Source organism: Nannospalax galili, unplaced genomic scaffold (genome assembly GCF_000622305.1).
Source record: "Nannospalax galili isolate Female #2095 unplaced genomic scaffold, S.galili_v1.0 scaffold811, whole genome shotgun sequence".
NCBI classification, from domain to species: Eukaryota; Metazoa; Chordata; class Mammalia; order Rodentia; family Spalacidae; genus Nannospalax; species Nannospalax galili.
The window spans coordinates 475,278-494,554 of NW_008329150.1; the positions used below are offsets into that span (position 1 = coordinate 475,278).

Sequence of the window (19,277 nt, forward strand, 5' to 3'; positions counted from 1 at the left end):
GGCGTCCAGATGTTGCTCATTTCCCTTGATCATCAGTGACATGCATCTCCCATTGCCAGGAGGAGATCTGAGATGTGCTGCCCAGCCTTCTCTTTGTGGCTCCTCTTGAAGGCTTCTAGATCTTTCCCAGAGGTGATATAGGGACTGGTTGGGGCAGAGGCTATGGTCTCTCTCTGCACCCCCATCCTTCTCACCCCAGGAGTCCTCGGGACAGCTGTATTAAATCCATAGTCCACCATGACAAACGATGTTCTCATGCAAGGCATACTTCTCTGGGCACACCCCAATTATGAAGAAACTCTACCCCCAAAAATGTTGGCATGGAAATAAACCGCTCTGCACTGATTGTCAGAAGAATTACAGCCACAGATCCGTGGAGGCAGGGTAGGTGGTGAAGGCCACAGCCACACGGTGATATCTCCAAGACCCTCTGACCTGTCAGCCCTGCCCAACTCATCTCTGCATACCTATAAGCTGAGCCCACAGTATTCCTGCTTTACAGATGGGAAGCTTGCACACAGAGAGGTTAGGATGCTAGTTCATGATAACACAGATAAGAGGAAGGGGCAGACCTGGGATTCAAACCCTTGTATCTGCTATCCACTAATGGTTTTGAAAGTGTGGTTTCAGGATCATGAGTGCCTGTTTCTGGAGCCCCATGAGCAATGCAGGTTCCTGACCCCAGCCAGCTCTCCTGAATCATGGCTCTGATGCAAGGCCCAGCAGTCCCCTTTCTACCAACTTTCAGAGGAATCTATGCACATACCCACCTGCACCTGTTGATCTACCTACTAGGAGTTTGAGGTCATCTAGGCAACACAGCAAAAACCCCTATCTTAAAATAAAAATGGACAAAACCCCCTTGCTTCACCTTGTCACTGAGTGGGAAGTGGATGTGACTGCCACCCAAGTGTACTAAGAGATGGAACCGCCCTTCTCCCCGAGTGCCAGGTTGGACATGAGCTCCAGGGTCTGCACACCGCACCCCAAGCACATTGCTGCATACAACCTAGCCAATGCCACCATGAGAAAACAGGCTACCACTGGCAGATGCTCTAGGTTTTTTTTTCTGGAAGAAGTCCGAATTCCAGCTTTTTATGTGAAATCTCTTGATTTTATAAATGCTGACAATCTGTCTGAATTAGTCTCTTTAAAAAAAGAAAAGTGTGGGGCTGGAGTCTTGGCCTGGATACTGGGGACATCTCAGTGACAGACTCATTGTGCGCTGCTGAGATGAACTTATCTAGGACAGCATGCCATTTTCAGGGTTCCAGATATTGCCTGAACCCCTTGAGCCCCTTGAGGTGAAGGCACGTGTGGTTTATGTTGAAGTTAAGGCGACCCTAAATCCACTTAAACTCTCCAAATGGGAAAAAACAGAGGTCCCTGGGGCTGGAGAGATGGTTCAGCAGTTAAGAGCACTGGCTGCTCTTGCAGAGGACCTGGTTCCCACTACCCACATGGCAGCTAACAACTGTCCACATAATTCCAGTTCCAGGGGATTGGACATCCTCTTCTGGCCTCTGCAAGCACTGCACAACATAGGTGCACTCACATACATGCAGACAATACACTCATACACATAAAATAAAAAATAACAAATATAATATTTTTTAAAAGATAAAATAGAGGTCCCCTGTGAACACTAGGCTACTGGCTCTTGTTGAGATGAGGTGCTGGGACCCAATCTCAGGATGCAGGAGAGCCAGACCTTTGTCATTCCTTGTCCTCAACAGAAGGGTAAAGACTGCCCTTCAGTGAAGACCAAAGCTGCCTGCAAATGATCTCTTCACACTACAGTGACAGAAGGCCCTGTTCCTAGTCATCACTGTCCACCTTCTAGCCTCATCCATGTCCCTCCCTCCCCTCCATGAGAGGAAATGCTACATGGTGGTTCCCAGTCATGGTGAACCATGGGTCATGATGGTACAGGGATAGGACAGATACTTGGGTGTGTGGATGAGCTCTGTGGGGGGTACTTTGATGGTTTGCTGACATGCCCCTCATAGCAAGGTCTGTGGGGAAGTTGTTGCCTTAGGTTTTCAAGTGGGGAAACTGGAGCACTCAGTGATGAAGGGACTTGCCCAATGTCACTCAGCCAGGATTTCTACTTGGTCACCTGTACCATATCACGTCTTTAGATATTTTAGACTTTTGCAGACAGAAATCACACCATCTTCTTCAACCTAATAACAATGGCTATAGTTTCTCAGATGCTAGCTGTGCACTGGGCTCTGAACTAGCTGCATGCACTGTCTCCCTCAGTCATGGCCACCCTGCAAGGTAAACACCATCACCCCATCGTATAGCTAGAAAAACTAGGTCTCAGGTTGGTAGCAGTCCTTGCCTAGGCTCTCACAATGCCCCCCAAGCTCATAGCCAGTGAGCCTCTAGAAACCCCCTGATACCCAGGGCACTCAGCAACTAGTTGTTGAATGATTGGTTGGATTACTCGGTGCTAGGTTCCTGTGTGCATTCAGAGTTGTCATAAGCCCGAGTCACCTTGTAAACTCTCAAGTGTGGAGAGATTAATCATGCTCTGTACAGTAGTGGACTTCTGAGTCCCAGAGTACACGCCAAGTGCTGAGAGAAAGACAGATGAATCAGATGATGTTCAAGCCTTTCCAGCTGCCGGAACAAGGCAGGGCCATACCTATGAGGCCAACCGGCATTTCTATTGGGGAAGGCTTGTCTCAACTCTGGGAGATGGTTGCTCAGGGGAACCACATGGGGGCCATCCACTCTGACACTCCAAGAAAGCTCTAGAGGTTACAATTAGGACACAAATGTGCTCTTTTATAAGCAACCATCTGATCCAGGACAGGGCAGGGGTGTAGGCCAGGATCCACCTGACATGGAAAGAGACCCCGGGTTTCCAGAGTATGCTCTTGGGAACCTCAGGGTTCCTGAGTGCCATGGAGGGCAGTGGGGCATGTGGTGCTGCAAGGCATCTCTGCCCTGCAGAAGCAGACCTGCCCACCAGTGTCTGTTTCCCATCTAGTCTTTCTGATTGCTAGCTGACAGAGGAGAATTAGTTGGAGTGGAAAAGTGACTTCTTTGGAGCCATGGGGAAGCCAAGCCCTGGGAGAGCCTGGAAGGCACTCAGACGCTTCTCTGACCTTGGAGCTTGTGAGCTTTCTGGCTGCCATTTCTCTGCATCTCAACTGTTTGTTTCTTTTTCTCTCTCTGCTTCTGTATTAGTCAGAAATCATTCAGTTGCAAGTGACGAAAAGCTAACTCAAAGTGGCTTGAGGACTGAGGAGAGTATCTAGGAGCCCCAGGGGTAGACCAGGTAGCAGAAGGGCTCCTGTTGGAATTCACCTGTAGCTCCTGGCTCTGCCATCTGTAGTCTTCCTTCTTGGAAGACCATTCCTTCCTGTGGTACCCACCAGCTTCTGTCATGTCCTCCCATGTCCAAAAAGAAGAAAAGATGCACCACACACACCACAGCGCGTGCACACACACACACATACACACACATACACACACAACTCATACAAACACACACACACACACACACACACACACACGAACAAAAAACAATCCTAAGACTAGCTCCTGTTGGAACACACACCTGTGTCTGGAGCAACAGGCACTAAGGTCAAGGGAAGCTGGTGCGCTATCTGCCCCAAGCCCAGGTAACGTGTCAGGGCAGAGATGGCACCATTGAAGACTGGTCTTTATTAGAAAAGATGCCAGTATCCACAGTGCAGTGTGGCCACTTTACCTTGGGGACAACCTGTGTGTTGCCCTACTCACCACTGACCTTACGTACGGAGGCCAGTCTGGACCACCATCTCTCGTCCAAAGTCAGTCTCCGAAGCTGTCATCTAACCGGCCCAGCCCAGATGAGCCAGCAGCCAGAGCCAGGACCAGAAAGCACATATCTAGATCTCCATGGTTAGGGGGCTATAGCAGGGAAGGCACTGTGAAATGCCCAGTGTGTTCATTTTGAATTTGGACCCAAACTAGCCACTTCCTAAGCTTCCTAGGGACTCTGATGCAGTAAGCTTAAGAACCGTCAAGTTTGGATCTTTCCAGAGCATACTGGAGCACTGTCAAGACCCTACTAGTCATTACTTATGAGTCATAAAGTGAGCGTTCAGATTCTACACCCCTGACCCTGAGGGGACATCATTGCCCTTTCTAATGAGTGGAGATGTAATAAAGACAGATTCAAAAGGCCAGAGGTGTCATTATAAACTGGAAACACTAGAGGGCACTCTAGCCAACTTCTGGGTCAGAGATGAATCAGGAGGTGCAGGGCCGCAGCCTGTTGAAGATGGGTCCATCCCACAGGCATGAGTGTGTGTACACACACACACTTGCACACTTGCACACACATTGATTCTCAAAGTCTGGAGAGTCCTCCTTGGGTTCTTTTGCTCAGCACATTCGGTCAACATCCTCCAAATGGGTCCTGTGTCTCTAAGAGGGCCTTCCTTGGGTTTTGGGTCTCTCTTCCTTGGGCTCCGCCTCTTCTAATCTCAGGGTCCCCAGTGAAACTTTAAGTGTCAGGCTGAGTGGTCTGCAAGTTCTTCCCACAGTGGGGACGAGTTTCCCCTGTCCTGGTCTTTGGGTACTGTGTCTTCGGCCAGGAATTCTTTCTACAGTGTCAGTCAGTTGAGTGCTACAGGGGCAGACTTGTGTGGGTGTGGCTGAGAGTGTGCTCCCCAGCCCTGGCCTTCGAATGACAGTGGGAGGTCCCTGCCTCCTGATCCTGCATCACCTTGGGCATGTCATTTTGTCTTCTGAGCCTGGGTTTCCTCAGTTGCAAAAAGGTGACACCCCTGATATCAGAGCATCTCGATCCCCAGACTTAGTGTACAGGGGAAACACCACATCACTTTCCCGTGATGGAACTTAATTTGCACTTTGTTCGAGTTTCCTTGGAATCACTCTGAGTCAGTTGAGCATCCTTTGCCCATCATCAGTGAGGTGGCAGCTCAGCTCCACAGGCTTCCTAGTGAGCAGCAAAGAGGGGGGAACCCTAGTCTCTACCACCACCACTCTGCTGACCTGTGGCTGAAGGCCCAGCATCATTAGTCTTGGTGCATCTGAAATGTTAGTGGCCGAAACAAGGTGCAAAAGATTTTCTCCCCCTCACATTGTCCTGGGTTAGTATGGCAGTAGCCTTTCTCAAGATTCCTCTGTCGCAAGAATCGGCCAGAACTCCCACCAACCAACCTACAACCCCAACAGTGGGAAGGCAGAGGGGAGGGAAGTAGTGTGGACCCTTCCTGGGCATTGCCCACAACATGCCCACTCACCCCACTGACCAGCATTAGACACGTGACCACTGCAAAGGGGCCTGGGCAGTGCACTAGACAAACTTTGCTAATAAATCGAGGGTCCCTTCCTGAGGACAAAGAAAGTGAACACGGGAAGCTGCCAGCACAAAGCCCAAAGTGTGGGTCTCCGCTCTTCACAGAACCCCTTCCACCTCCCAGAGTTTGTCCCCTCCTTGCCTGTGATCTCAGCCTGAAGATAAGGTAGGGCTTGAGGAACGTAGCCCTCCCTTGCTCTGGGGCACCTGAGAGGCTAAATTCTTTTTTCCTTAAATGGGTTTTTATTGAAAATTGTTTTAAGTCTACACTCAAAACTAGAAATTAATATAATGAACATTTGGGAACCCATCAATCATGTGTGTGGTGTGTGTGTGTGTGTGTTCATGTGTGCATGTGTATGTGGAGGCCAAGGGTCAAAGTTGGATGTCTTCCTCAATCACTCTCCACTTTTTTTGGTGGAGATGGGTGGGTTCTTGAGACAGGGTCTCACTACATAGCCCTGTTTGGCCTGGAACTTGCTATGTAGACCAGTCTGGCTTTGAACTCACAGAGATCCATCTGCCTGTGTCTCCCAAGTCCTGGGGCTAAAGGTGTGCACCACCATGCCCAGCTTTACCTTATGTTTTTGAAACAGAATCTCTCACTGAACCTGGAGCTGACCATTTGACTAGAATGCCTGGCCAGTAAGCGCCAGGGATCCACTGTCTCCATCTCCCCAGAGTTGGGATTACAGTCACACACCACCACGCCTGGCTTTTTTCTTTTAAATATTTATTATTTATATTTTATGTGTACAAGTATACTGCCTGCATGTACATGAGTGCACCATGTTGTGCAATGCCCTTGGAGGTCAGAAGAGGGTGTTAGCTAAGGACAGTCCTTAGCCACCATGTGGGTGCTGGGAATCTGGCCCAGGTCCTCTCCAAGAGCAGTCATTGCTCTTAACTGCTGAGCCATCTCTCCAGCCCATGCCTGGGTTTTTTAAAATGGTTTTGTAAATATTTATTTTATATGTGTATCTTCTCTGCATGTGTATAAGTGTGCCATGTACCTGCAATGCCTATGGAGACCAGAAGTGGACATTGGACCCCCAGAACTGGAGTTATAGACAATTGTTAGCCACCATATGGGTGTTGGGAACCAAAACTGGGTCCTCTGCAAGAGCAGCCAGAGCTCCTAATTGCTGAGCCAGGTGTCTAGTGCCATGCCTGGCTTTTCACATGGGTGCTGGGGGATCAGAACTCAGGTCCTCATGCTTGTTCACCAGGCGCACTGACTGAGCCATCTTTCCAGCCACCCTCATGATTCACTTTGATCAGATCTTTCCATTTTCTCATTTACTTCAGATTTTAGAAAATTAAATTAAATGTTACAGATACTAGTGAAGTCTCAAGTCTTCTTTGCCAACCGTTCTCCCACATCTGGTCCCAGAGGTGCCCCCATCTTGAATTCAGCCTGCGTCCATCCCCTGTATGTCTCTCACTCTTCAGACACCTCATGAGTGGGCATGGTAGGCTACAAAGCATGGTTCTGCTTTTTTTTATTTTTTGTTTTATACGTAAGAGTGTTTTGCTTGCACGCATGTAAGTGTACCATGTGCACAATGCCTGTGGAGGCCAGAAAAGGGCCATGGATCCCCCAGAACTGGAGTTACAGACAGTTGTTAGCCACCATGTGGGTGCTGGGAATCGAACCCCGGTCCTCTGCAAGAGCAGCCAGTGCTCTTAACTGCTGAGTCATCTCTCCAGCCCCTGTGGTTCTGCTTTTAAACTTGATTCAGATGGGGCCTTCTGCATCATTCGTCGTGCAACTCGCTTTTTCTTCTCAGCATTGACTTTGAGCTTTGTGTACAATGATGGTTGTGAGTGTGACTCTGCCTCCGCTGACTCTCACAGCTGGGTTGTGTATGGTTGTGGCATATGATTATACCAACACACATAGTCATCTACTCTTTCCACAATGGGTTCCCTTTCGTGGTTGTTTGCTAGTGAACCATGCCACAGTATAAGCCTCTGTCTCTTGTGCAGATGCTCAAGAGTTTCTTTAGCCAAAAGGCTTCCAAAAGGAGGTCCAAGGCCAGCACCATCAGATCACCTGTTAGAAAAGAAGATTCTTGGGTCCCACCCCAGACCTGCTGTGGTTTGACTCTGGAATACCTCCCATGGGTTCACGTTTTGAATGTAGTTCCCCAGCTGGATACACTATGTTGCCAGGCTGTGGAACCTTTAGAAGATGGTGCCCAGTCAGTAGAAGTAGGTCATTAAGGGCCTCCGAAGGTTTTTCTCGGCCCACCTTTCTGTCCCACTCTGAGCTTTCTGGCCCACTGTGATGTGAATGGCCTCTGCCATATGCTGCCATGCTTTCCCAGTCTTTGTAAACTAAACCCCTCCGAAACCATGAGCTAAGATAAAGCTGTCCTCCCTTAGAGTTGTTCCCACCAGGTATTGAGATCAGTGTCAGTGGTGGCAAGGAAGGAGGTACAGCTGTAGCAGTCTGAGGAGTTTCCTTAATCTTTTAGGGACCTCAACTCAGATAAAACCAGATCCTTGGTGTCAACACAGAAAAGAATTTCAGGTCAATCCAGTACAAAATTGAGTTAGAGTTTATTATAGAAAGGGAGGCTGGAGAGATGGCTCAGTGGTTAAGATCACTGGCTGCTCTTGCAGAAGACCCAGATTCAGTTCCCAGCATCCACATGGCAGCTAACAACCACCTGTAACTCTAGTTCCAGGGGATCTGATGCCCTCTTCTGGCCTCCACAGGCATTGTGTGACATGGGTGCACTTACATACATGCAGACAAAATACTCATACACATAAAATTAAATTTTAAAAACAGAAAGGTGCTTAAGGAAAGAATAAGACATTCCCAAGAGCCTGTGAGGACTTCCCAAAGAAAAGTCACACTGAAGTATCTAATGGTGACTAATAGGACTTTGGAAGCTTTTGAAATTTCATGGTTTAATGGGTTTCTGTGTGCGTGTGTGTGTGTGTGTGTGTGTGTGTGTGTGTGTATGTGTATGTGTCTTTTATATGCACATGTGCGAATGTGTCCATGCATATGCATGTGGAAGGCAGAGGAGGACATCAGGTATGTACTTTATCACCTTCCACCTCGCCTTTTTGGCATGGTCTCTCACAGAACCTGGAGCTCACTATTCTGGATAGGCTGGCTGGCTGGCAAGCTCCAGGGATCCATTGTCTCCACCCTAGGGTTATAGGCCCATGCCTGGATTTTAAGTGTATGCTGGAGATTTGAACTCAGGTCCTCTTGCTTTCACAACAAGTACTTTACCCACTGAGCAATCTCCCAGTCCTCGTTAAATGGGTTTCTAGAGGACCCTCCCCTCCTCTATGGTTAGTACCTTTTTGATCATTGAGATTATAGAGTGACTCCAGAGGTGCCTTTGAGATTATAGAGTGACTCCAGAGGTGCCTTGGAGGGAATTACAATCTGATAAGTAAAACATCATGTGGGACACAACACAGGCCCCATGTGCCTGGCTCCTCCATGGGCCCCCTTGCTGTGAGCCCCTCTTACCTGCCATGAAGACTAGCGGGCCTTCTGCTGTCCCTCTTGCTCTGCCCGTTCTCCCCGGTCTCCTCTCTGCTCAGAGAGGTACAAGGAAGGCCAGGAGGCTGGGCTGTGGATGCATGTTTATATCCCACTGGGGCACGAGACTAGTACCTCTAGCACCCCACCTAGTCTATTGAGGGTCTCTTCTAGCACCCCACCTGGTCTAGCAGGAGTCTCCTCTGCTTTGCCTCGCTTGGTTTGGGGGGCTGGGGACAGAGGAAAAGTCACAGTCCTACTGAGTGTTGGCCAAGCAACACCTCCCGGCCTTCAGTCTCCCTCCCTCAGCTCAGCTGAACCAGCGTTCTGAGGCCACAGTCTCTCTGTGACTCTTGGGGTGGCCGCCTTGGGTTCTAGGATATTGCTCAACCCAGCTTTGGAGCCTGGTTCCTGCTTCCTCCCCTCAAATTCCTGCACCTGATGGTGGCAGGAGCCCTTGTATTGGTGGCAGTGGGGACTGAAGTATCATTCAGAAACTAAGCAGGAGGGTGAAGTCTCAACCCATCCTTGTGTCCCACCATTCCCATATGTGTGCATACACACACACACACACACACACACACACACACACACACACACACAAGATAATTTCTTTAGTAAAGATTAAATGTGCCTAGAAAAGTCCAGGTAACAGTGGCTGAATAAAGTAGATGTTGAGTTTGCTGACGTTAGCAGTCCACAAACAGTGGTGCAGCAGCTCTGCCTTCTTCAGGCACGTGCCATCTTACCTCCCCATCCTCAAAGCATGCTTTCTACTTCATCATCCAGAATAACTGACTATGCTCCAACCATAGTGTTCTCATTCCATCCAGCAGGAAGGATGAGGGGTGAGAAAGAGAATGCTCCTCCTTCTAGAAGTTTCACACACTGCTGACCCTGTGTCCCATTGGCCAGATTTAAATCATATGCTATCTACTTGAAAGGGAGGCTGGGAAATGAAGTCTTTTGGTGTGTCCAGCTAATATCCCAGTGAGTCCATCTGAGCTGCTCACATATCTGATCTGACCATCTCTGTCTCCCGCCCCGTCTGGTTGCAGTAGGCCCTGGCCTGGGGGGCAACTGCACAGGCTGTATCAGCTGCTCAGAGGAGAATGGCTGCTCCATGTGCCAGCAGAGACTCTTCCTGTTCATCCGCCGGGAAGGTATCCGTCAGTATGGCAAGTGTGTGCACGACTGTCCCCTTGGCTTCTTTGGAATCCGAGGCCAGGAGGTCAACAGGTGCAAAAGTACGTGGCTCCTCCCTTGTCGTGTGTGAGCTTAGGGCCCCTGGGTACTGTGACCAGCATCCTGCCTTCCTCAACACACCCTAGGAGGAAGAAGAAGTACACCCAAGGCTTGTTTGATTCCAGCCAGCCCTGCACCCTAGGCTAGTTAGTCCCCTCCATTCCTCCATCAGCTCCAGCAGGGTACCAGAAGGTCTCAACTCAAACAAGGCAGAGAACCTCTACCCTAGTTTGCTGTGTGGCCTCAAGCAGGTTACTCATCTTCCCTGGGTCTAGCTAAGTAAGAAAGGCAGTCTTGACCCTGAACTCTGTTTTCACTGTGACCTAGGACAAACCATCACCATCTCTGAGTCTTGGTGGGAAAAGGGTCAGGGAACCATCACTCCAAGCCCAGATTTGCTGTGTGGTTTCTAGTAAGTCACTTTCCTGGGTTCAGCCTCAGCTCAAACAAGAAAAGAAGGCCTCACATGCAGCCCATGTGAGTCTAGGCCTCCAAGGGGAACACTGCAACCTGATTCCAGTGCTGTAGTAGAGCTTGGGGCTGTACTGAGACACCCACCCCCCAACTTCAGACAGACCCATAGGCCCCTTCACTGGCAGTTTACCTGAGGTGTCCCTAACTCTGTTGCAGAATGTGGGGCCACGTGTGAGAGTTGCTTCAGCCAAGACTTCTGCATCCGCTGCAAGAGACGGTTTCACCTATACAAAGGAAAGTGCCTGCCCACCTGCCCACCAGGCACCCTGACCCACCAGAGCACCCAGGAGTGCCAAGGTGAGTAAGGAGCTCTTGTCCTGGAGCAAGGTCTTGGGGAGAGAGCAAGATACCCAGAAGCAGTCAGTACACTGTCATGGGGGTGATGGATGGCCCAGCCCCATGTTGGTGCACAGGGGACACATGCACAGAATGCTCTCGAGCTCTAGAGCCCTCGTAAACATTGCACATAGTTACCTCAGCAGCAACACCGGTACTGCTCTTGTTACCAAGTGTCCTCACCAGCGGGACAATGGAGAGGAGTGGTTTGGGAGGAAAGTAGACCTGGCCTTGAAATACCTTCAGCCATCTCAAGCAACTCACTTCAGCTATGTCCAGGACTCCCAGATGGCTCTGTGCAGAAAGTGCCTGCTGCACAACTATGAGGACCTGAGTTCAGATCCCCAGCACCCACATAAAAACCAAGCACTGTGGGCACACATCTGTAACCCCAATGCTGGGAGAGACGGATGGATCTCTGGTGGTTGCTGTCCAGTCTAGCAGAAACAGCAAGCTCTAGGTTCAGTGAGAGACCCTGCTGCAAAAACTAAGGATTAAAGCAATCGAGGAAGACATCCCACTTCAGCCTATGGTTTCCGTATTTGTGCACATGGACAGATGTGCTCACAATACACTACACACCCACTAAAATAAATATAAATAAATAATAACTACATACTGTAATCCTAGCACTCAGGAGGCTGAGGCAGGAGAGTTGAAGGTTAAGACCCACCTGGAGCAAATAGGGAGATCCTGTCTCAAACAAAGTCACAAACACTGGGGATGTAACTCAGTAGAGTGCTTTTCTAGCATGCATGAGGCCTTAGATTTGTTCTAAGATTTGTTCTTAGATTTGTTTATGTGCCACATAAAATCAAGCATGGTGGTACATACCTATAATCCCAGCACTTGGGAGGTGAAAGCAGTAGAATCAGGAATTCAAGGTCATCCTTAGCTATATAGGAAGTCCAAGGCCAGCCTGGTCTACATGAGACTCCATCTCAAAAAAACAAACAATCAAACAAAAAACCAGCTGGGTGTGGTGGTGCATGACTTTAATCCCAGCACTCAGGAGGCAGAGGCAGGCAGATCTTTGTGATTGACCCCAGCCTGGTTTACACAGGGAGTTCCAGGCCACCTGGAGCTACAGGAAAACCCTGCCTCAAGAAAAAAAAAAAAAAAAAAAAGAACATGGAGTCCCACCCCATGGGGAGGGACTGTGAGGAGAATGGAATACATTCACACAGTTTAAGGCACTGACCACAGCAGCTAGCTGCCTTTGGTGCTCAGCACAGATGCTCTGTTGTTAGAACACTCTCATCCTTTTCTGACAGCACCTTATCAAATCCATCTGTATGTTCCTCCTCTGGCTCTCTCCACACCAGAAGCTGTCCTTGACACTCTCACCTCTGCCCACACTGTCTCTCTGGGATTGTGGTCACAGTCATTTCCTCAGCTGGCAGCTCCCCACTGCTGTCTCAGCTACTCCCTGCCTGAAAAGAAGCCCCGCATTCTTTAGGAGTCCTCCTGCCCCTTCCCCAACCCACCCCAGCCCAGCCTGTTGCTTCACCAGGTCCTTCCTTCCTTCCTTCCCTCCTTTCTTTTTTTTTAATTATGTATATAAATGTTTTGTCTGCATGTATGTAAGTGTACCACATGCATGCCATGCCCTCAGATGCCAGATGAGGGTGCCAGATCCCCTGGAACTGGAATTATAGATGGTTGTTAGTCACCATGTATGTGCTGGGAACTCAGGTCCTCTGTAAGAGCAGCCAGTTCTCTTAAGTGCTGAGCCATCACTCCAGCCCAAGTTCTTTCTTTTAAATTTTTTTAAAATTTTATTATTTTTATTTTTATGTGTATGAGTGTATTGCCTGCATGTATGTAAAAGCACCCATGTCATACAATGCCTGAGGAGGTCAGAAGAAGGTGTCAGATCCCCTGGAACTGTAGTTAAGGATGGTTGTTAGCCACGATGTGGGTGTTGGGAACTGAACCCAGGTCCTCTGAACAGCCAGTGCTCTTAACCACTGAGCCATCTCTCCAGCCCCTCAAGTTCTTTCTATGGATAACTAACTGCCATTCCCGGGGTGGCCCCGTCCAGGACCCCATCAACACTGATGCTTCTCTCCTTCACCCTCAAGCCAATTCAACCTGCTCACCCAAGAACTATGCACTACAGTATCTGCTATGGCCAGGCCCTTCGGGTGCTGGGGATGTGTTAGCAAATGACATAGGTCTGTCTTCACATTTCAGTGGGGAGAAAGAGGGCATATGAAATCAATGTATGTCCCGTTAAGGGCAGAAAGCTTAGCGGGAATCCTGGGCAACATAAAGTTTCCATGCCCATCCCCATCAATCACTCTTCACATTCCCCACCTCAACTTTTGCTTCCTGACTGTCCTAGGTCAGTCTCAGAACATGAGCTCCCATCCTCAGCCAGATTAAAGATGGCAATCGGCTCAGTTCCCTCTGTGGCCTCTGGCAGAGCCCTCCAAGCCCTGGGCAATCTGCTCTCCATCTGTGGCCTCTCCACCCATCCTCTTCCTCTTTCAAGTTGGGCTTACCTGTCCTAGGACAGTTTCCTGGGCAAATCCTTCTACCTGAAATATCTCCTACCTCCATGAGCCTGGGCACTCTCTCCTTCTCCCCACCAGACACTCAGTTCTACAGTGTCCCCCAGGCTGTTCCCCATGCCTTTTCTGGGCTCCCACAGCTCCTCCAGCAGTGCACAGAGCACCCCTGCCCTCCCAGCATGGCATCTCAACATGGTAGATTCTGGGAAGCAGTCAGGTATCTCTTATCTGCATCTGCCCTTCTGTACCAATCCCAGGGGCTCACAGTGTTCAGTCTTGATTTGTCAAGTCAATCCATGGCCATCCTGAGGCCTAGAGACCTGTTTCTAGCCTCTACTGTGTCCCCTCCTGCTCCAGCCTTCAGTGCCTGAGCCTGTAAGACAAGGATTTCACTGTCCTCTGGGCTGGGCACCACCTCTTTCTCAGAAACAAATGAACTGCATCTGCTGAAATTGCCCTCCTCTGAGAACTGTGACTTTTCCCTCACAACAGCACTGGGTGACTTTGGCCTTCCTTCTATGGGTGATGCGTCACATTTAGAACCTGAGCCCTGCTCCCGAAGGCCTTCCAGTGAACATCCACCTCTTCATCTGGTCCTCCTTTCCTGCACCTTTCCCTCATTCCAGTCATCTGGCCTCACAAACCCTGCTGACCAAGGAGGCACTCCTCTCCTCGCCAGATGAACTCGGCTCTGTCACGTCGCTGTGAACCTTCCCCCTCACAGGCAGAAGCCAGCTCTGGCTTCTGTACAGTCTTCAGTATAGTTTTTCCCCATCTCTGTGAATGGCATTTTCAATGTATGTCTCCTGATCCCAGCAATAGGTTGAGTCTCTTGCAGATGGAGATGATGTCATCATACCCCTGGACACTGTCCTTGGACCCAAGGGGCATCCACCACCAGCTGACTGACCTGTGCCTCTCTCCCTTTGCCCACAGAAGAGTGTGAGCCTGGCCCATGGGGCAGCTGGAGCCCCTGTACACACAATGGGAAGACCTGTGGCTCAGCCTGGGGTCTGGAGACCCGAGTGCGAGAGGCTGGCCAGGCTGGGCAGGAAGAGGAGGCAAGCTGCCAAGTGCTGACTGAGTCCAGGAAATGTCCCATGCAGAGGCCCTGCCCAGGAGGTGAGCACTGGGCATGCAGGACTCCAAAGGGGAAAACCTACCGGTGACTTCTAGCATCCTGAGGACAAAGACTCCACAGACAGAACCTGTGAGGCCACCGGAAAGGCCACTAACAGCCAGCCCTTCCTGTGAACTAAGCACTGCTCTGTGGGGTGCTTCCAGGGATGGGTCCCAGACACAGTGAGAAGACTGGGCTGAAGTCCAAAGACCCCTCCATGCCACTAGAACTTTGGAATACAGTCTCTACTGGTCTGACTGGGGGTCGGGGTGGGCAGTGGGGGGGGTCCTGAGAAAGCCCTGGGGGGCGTGGCCTGTGGGTGCAGTACAGTGTAGTCCCACACTGTAATTCAAAAGAGAAGAAAAGTGATGGTCCAACACACAGAAGCAATGGGAGGGAGACCCCAGGGATGCGGAGCCAAGGTTACCATAGAGATGGGAGTGGAACCATCCTGAACCCCTGGGCTTAAAAGTACAGAGAGTGAAGCTCTCAGCTATGTAAAGATAGAGCAGGACTGGCTAGAGTGGAGGACCATCCCTGCAGCACCCCAGTCCCTGTCCACTGAATGCCACTGAGACCCCCTTCATTGAGGCAGATAAGACAGATTTCCAGTGGAAACTGTTAAGAACCACCAATTTAACCAGAAGAGGCCAATCATATGGGTGGCAAGGTGTGAGGGAGTAGGGCCCCAGCACAGAAGAGCAGTGTTAGGTGCTAAGTTTTCTAGTCACTAATTCATTTGATCTGCACAATGACACTATGAGATAGGTGTAATTATGGTCCCAGAGAGGTTGAGACACTTGTCCCATGGTCACATAGCCAGGAATAGGTGAACCTGAAAGTCAAATGTTCTTTGTTAGAGCAAAAAAGGCTCTAAAGTTGTGGTCAACAGTGAGAGACCTAGAGCCAGGCCACTCAGGACACAGCTAAGACGTGGAAGAAGCAGAATAGGAATCCAGAGATACTCTCTCCCACAGACATATACATATACTGAGTAGTTGAGACAGATAGTGAGGCTGAGTTGGGACTAGATTCCCCAAACCCGAGGAAAGCCCTTTCCTCAACCAAGATAATACTACGAGCAGCAACTGCAAACATTCACAAGGTGCTTGCCATGAGCTGCTGTGCGCTTAGTAAACACAGCTCTGTGAGTTCCCACAAGCCTGCAGGGTCTTCTACCATCAGCCCTAAGGTGCCATCTCCCAGACAGGTTTCTAAGTCTTCCTCCTAGAGTCATCTTCCATCACATTGCACCACAGCACTGGCCCCTCTAGGAAAGAGTCCTGCTCCTTCTGCTGTTCTATGTGTGAAGTCCACAGCTCTTAATAGAATGTGGTCTCCAAGAAGGGCAAGGTCTGCCTGCCTTGTTTGCAGCCATCTCTGATGACAGAACAAGGTCTAGATGTTCACTAGTGGGTGTTGAGTTAACTCTGTGGAATGAATAGGTGCATGGGTGAAGAGAGGGTAGATGGGTGAGTGGGTGGGTAGATGGGTAGACAGGTGAGAGGTCGGGTGGGTGAGAAGAGTTGGGTGAGTGGGTAGGTAGGAGGGTGAGTGGGGGAATGGATGGGTGGGTACATAGGTGGGAGGTTGTAGGAGTGATAGATGGGTGGGGGACTGGATACATGGATAGGCATGTAGTTGGATGAGTGGGTGGATAGATGGGTGGCAATAAGTGAGTGGGTAGATAGCTAGTTAGTTCAGTGAGTGAGTGGATGGATGGATGGATGAATGGATGGATGGATGGATGGATGGATGGAAGGAGCTGCATAGGTAAGTGGAAGGGTACATGAACGGAAGGGTGCCAGGGTGAGTGGGAGGGTTCATAGGTGGCTGAAAAGGTGCATGGGTGGGAGGGTGCTAGGGTGAGTGGGAGGGTGGAGGTGTGAATGATGGTGTGTGGGGGCAGCTAACAGGCTGGCATATGGGAAGAATGGGGACACAAAGCTACTCATTTTCCCCTCCCCCACCCCTCAAAGCTGACAAGGATCTGTCAGTAGTGCTCACACCCCTCCCCAGATGCTATCCTCACCTGGAGCCTGCAGGGTGCCTCTGAGAACTTGAGTTTGGTTGGCAGCCCTTGAAGTCAGCAGCCTGGTCTAAGGGATAATGTTGAGTCTACCCTGCAGAGGGAGGAGTGGAGGCCCTGACTCCTTGAGAGTGCACTACTAAGGAGGGGCAAGGAAGGGAGACCAGGAGACATGGAGCTCTCCTCAAGATACTGTGCTGGGACTCTGTCATTGTGCCGTCGTTCCCCCCACCCCCAATCTGGCCACTGGTCACCTAGCCAGCACCGCCCAGACGTGCTTCCCTAAAGGGAAGTCAGGACTGATCCAGAAATTCTGGGCTACTGGGCAAGTTTGTCCCCTAGTCAGCCTTATGGTCACCTCACCTGAGAAAACACTAATCAGTGTCCACCTTAGACACGCACCCCTCACTCTGCCAGGGTTGGTGGGACATAGTGGGGCCTAGATGTAGATCTGAATGGGGTTTGTAGTCAGCCCTCTGGACAGTCGGAACACTGAGACCTCCCTCCCTCCCTGCCTATCGAATGGGAGAGAAATTGCCACTTCCTCTCTGCGTAGATTTACTTTCTGGGTTGCTCTGGGTCATCTGGCCTGCACCAAGCCACAGCTAAACCACAGTGACTGGGACTTCGGGTGCTGCTGAAGGTGGGGCCTGACTGGAGGCCAGTGGAAAGGTGGGCAAGGACTCAGGTAGACGAGGCTCAGTCTCCAGTAGAGAGCCTTATGAACAGTGAAGTCCTGTGCGTGGGGAGTGGGGGGGGGACTGTAACTCCACGAGGTCACCCTAAACCCTGACTGAGGTGCTGACCCCTAGTGATCTCAGGCCCCCAGGTTGTTGCTCCCTCCAAAAGTTAGCGGCCTCCTACCCCTTACTAATCACAGAGGAGGACTCAGTTTAGGACAACTTTACCTGTAGCCCCAAATCTAAAACAGGGGAACTGGGAGTCCAGCATCTCAGTTCTGGGACCTGCTGAGGGCATTTGGGGTGTCCCTATCTCAGGACCTCCCTGGCCCTGTGGACCATGAAACAAGCCCTGTGCTCTCTTACAGAGAGAAGTCCCCGGCAGAAGAGCCAGAAGGGCCGCAAGGACCGGAAGGACCAGCGCCTGCGCAAGGACAGGAAGTTGGAGCCCAGACTGGACAGGCAGCTGCGCCAGCCTGGCCCACTGTGACCTCCTTCCAGCCCCAACGTCTCATCTCTGCCCTGCTAGCTGTCTCCTGCCCTTCTGATCCCCTGCCCTAGCCTGCCCTGCCCACACCCTTCCCTCTTCCTGTCTCTCCTGTATTCCCTTCCTGCTCCTGTTCTTTAGACTCCTCCATTCTCTGTGTGCCTTTCCTCCCCTCCTGTTTTTCCTGTTCTTCACTACTACCACCTCCCTGCCCCAACATGCACACTAAGAGATTCTGAGCCTGTGTCCTAGGTGCAGTTCCCTCTACTCCTCAAAGAAAGTGAACTTTTTTTTGCTAGGCCTTTCTGTAACCCTGCCCTGCCCCCTCCTTTGCAGAGTTGCAGTTTAGGAGGAACAGGCTCTGGTGCAACTTGGCAAGTCCTGGGAGCCCTGCTTCTAGTCAGGGAGACCCCAGAATCAGAGCGATGAGCCCTTCTCCCATAGTCAGTCCTAGATGCCATTTCTACAGCACAGCCATTGCCTCTGCAGTGAGGCCACCAGGAGAAGAGATTACAGGGTCTCCTGAGGCAGGGCCTGGACACCTTGCCCAGGCTGGTGGTGGAGGAGCCACCTGAGAGGTCCTTTGGCTAGACAGCGGCCCCAGGCCCACTGGCACATCCTCTTGGAGGCAGCTCGCGTCTTCAAGCACTACCCTTCCGGCCTCCTTTTCACAGTGCCTGTGACCTTCTTCCCCTTGGACCACCCTCCCAAGGCAATTGGGGACTCATGCACAGGATCAGTGGCTGTTACTCCTGAGGGAATAAGGCTCTCCAGAGCCTCTTCCAGAGGCGGTTGAAGCTGAATGGAGCTCAGAGATGGTCTCACCCACTCCATTCACCATCTGGCACCTGCTGTCCGTTGTGGCCAGGGAGAAACTAAGGTCTGAGAAAGTGATAGGTCTCGGCACTCTTTGACTTCACTTGGAGGTGACCATGTTCAGCACATCACTGAGAGGAAGTTTGAAGGTGACTAGGGAAACAGTGGAAGAAATTACTGGGTCAGGAGTCAGGGGGTGGCCCCCAACTTACCCCTCCACAGACACCCTGAACACTTTCTTTCACTGTGATACCCCTAGCCCCAGGCAGCAAGGACACTGGGAGAATCTTCAGGTAGAGCAAGCTAATAGGCAAATCTGTCCTCATCCCTGTCTGGCCTAGGAGCCACCATCTTTGCTGGGGAGGGCATCCCCACCTTGGGGCACGTCTGATTTGCATTTGCCCCCAGCTCAGCAGTCTTGTCACTAGGGCCTGAGGGTAGCTGGGAAGGAGGTGGCACAGGTGGAGGAGCACCCCCACATGATGAAATGTCACTCCCCAGGCAGTGACCCTCACACCCACCCTCCACTTGGCAGGTGGAGGTTCCCAGCACTACCCCTGAGCTGTGCTTCTCCCTGGCACCCTGCTGAGGACAGCTGGAGCCCCTCCTTGCCAGATCAGACCCCAGCTTCTCCTCTGTAGAAGTTCATGCCTCTGAAATGCTTTCCTGTTGTTTTCACACACACACACACACACACACACACACACACACGAGGCAAAAGAAGGTTACACTGT

At 50.8% G+C, this 19,277-nt stretch overlaps 1 protein-coding gene across 2 annotated transcripts in view; it reads left to right on the top strand.

Moving 5' to 3' along the window:
* The window catches only part of Rspo4 (R-spondin 4), a 35,713-nt gene extending 17,330 nt beyond the window's left edge, over positions 1 to 18,383 (top strand). Inside the window, exons 2-5 of one of the 2 annotated variants that reach the window (XM_008834371.1) lie at positions 9,899 to 10,087; positions 10,716 to 10,856; positions 14,348 to 14,533; positions 17,609 to 18,383. In XM_008834371.1, coding sequence (XP_008832593.1) covers positions 9,899 to 10,087; positions 10,716 to 10,856; positions 14,348 to 14,533; positions 17,609 to 17,730 — 638 coding nt within the window. In that variant the 3' untranslated portion in view covers positions 17,731 to 18,383. The remainder of the gene's footprint in view (positions 1 to 9,898; positions 10,088 to 10,715; positions 10,857 to 14,347; positions 14,534 to 17,608) is intronic. The other variant, XM_008834379.1, reaches the window with a different exon arrangement.
* Positions 18,384 to 19,277: the final 894 nt, after the last annotated feature.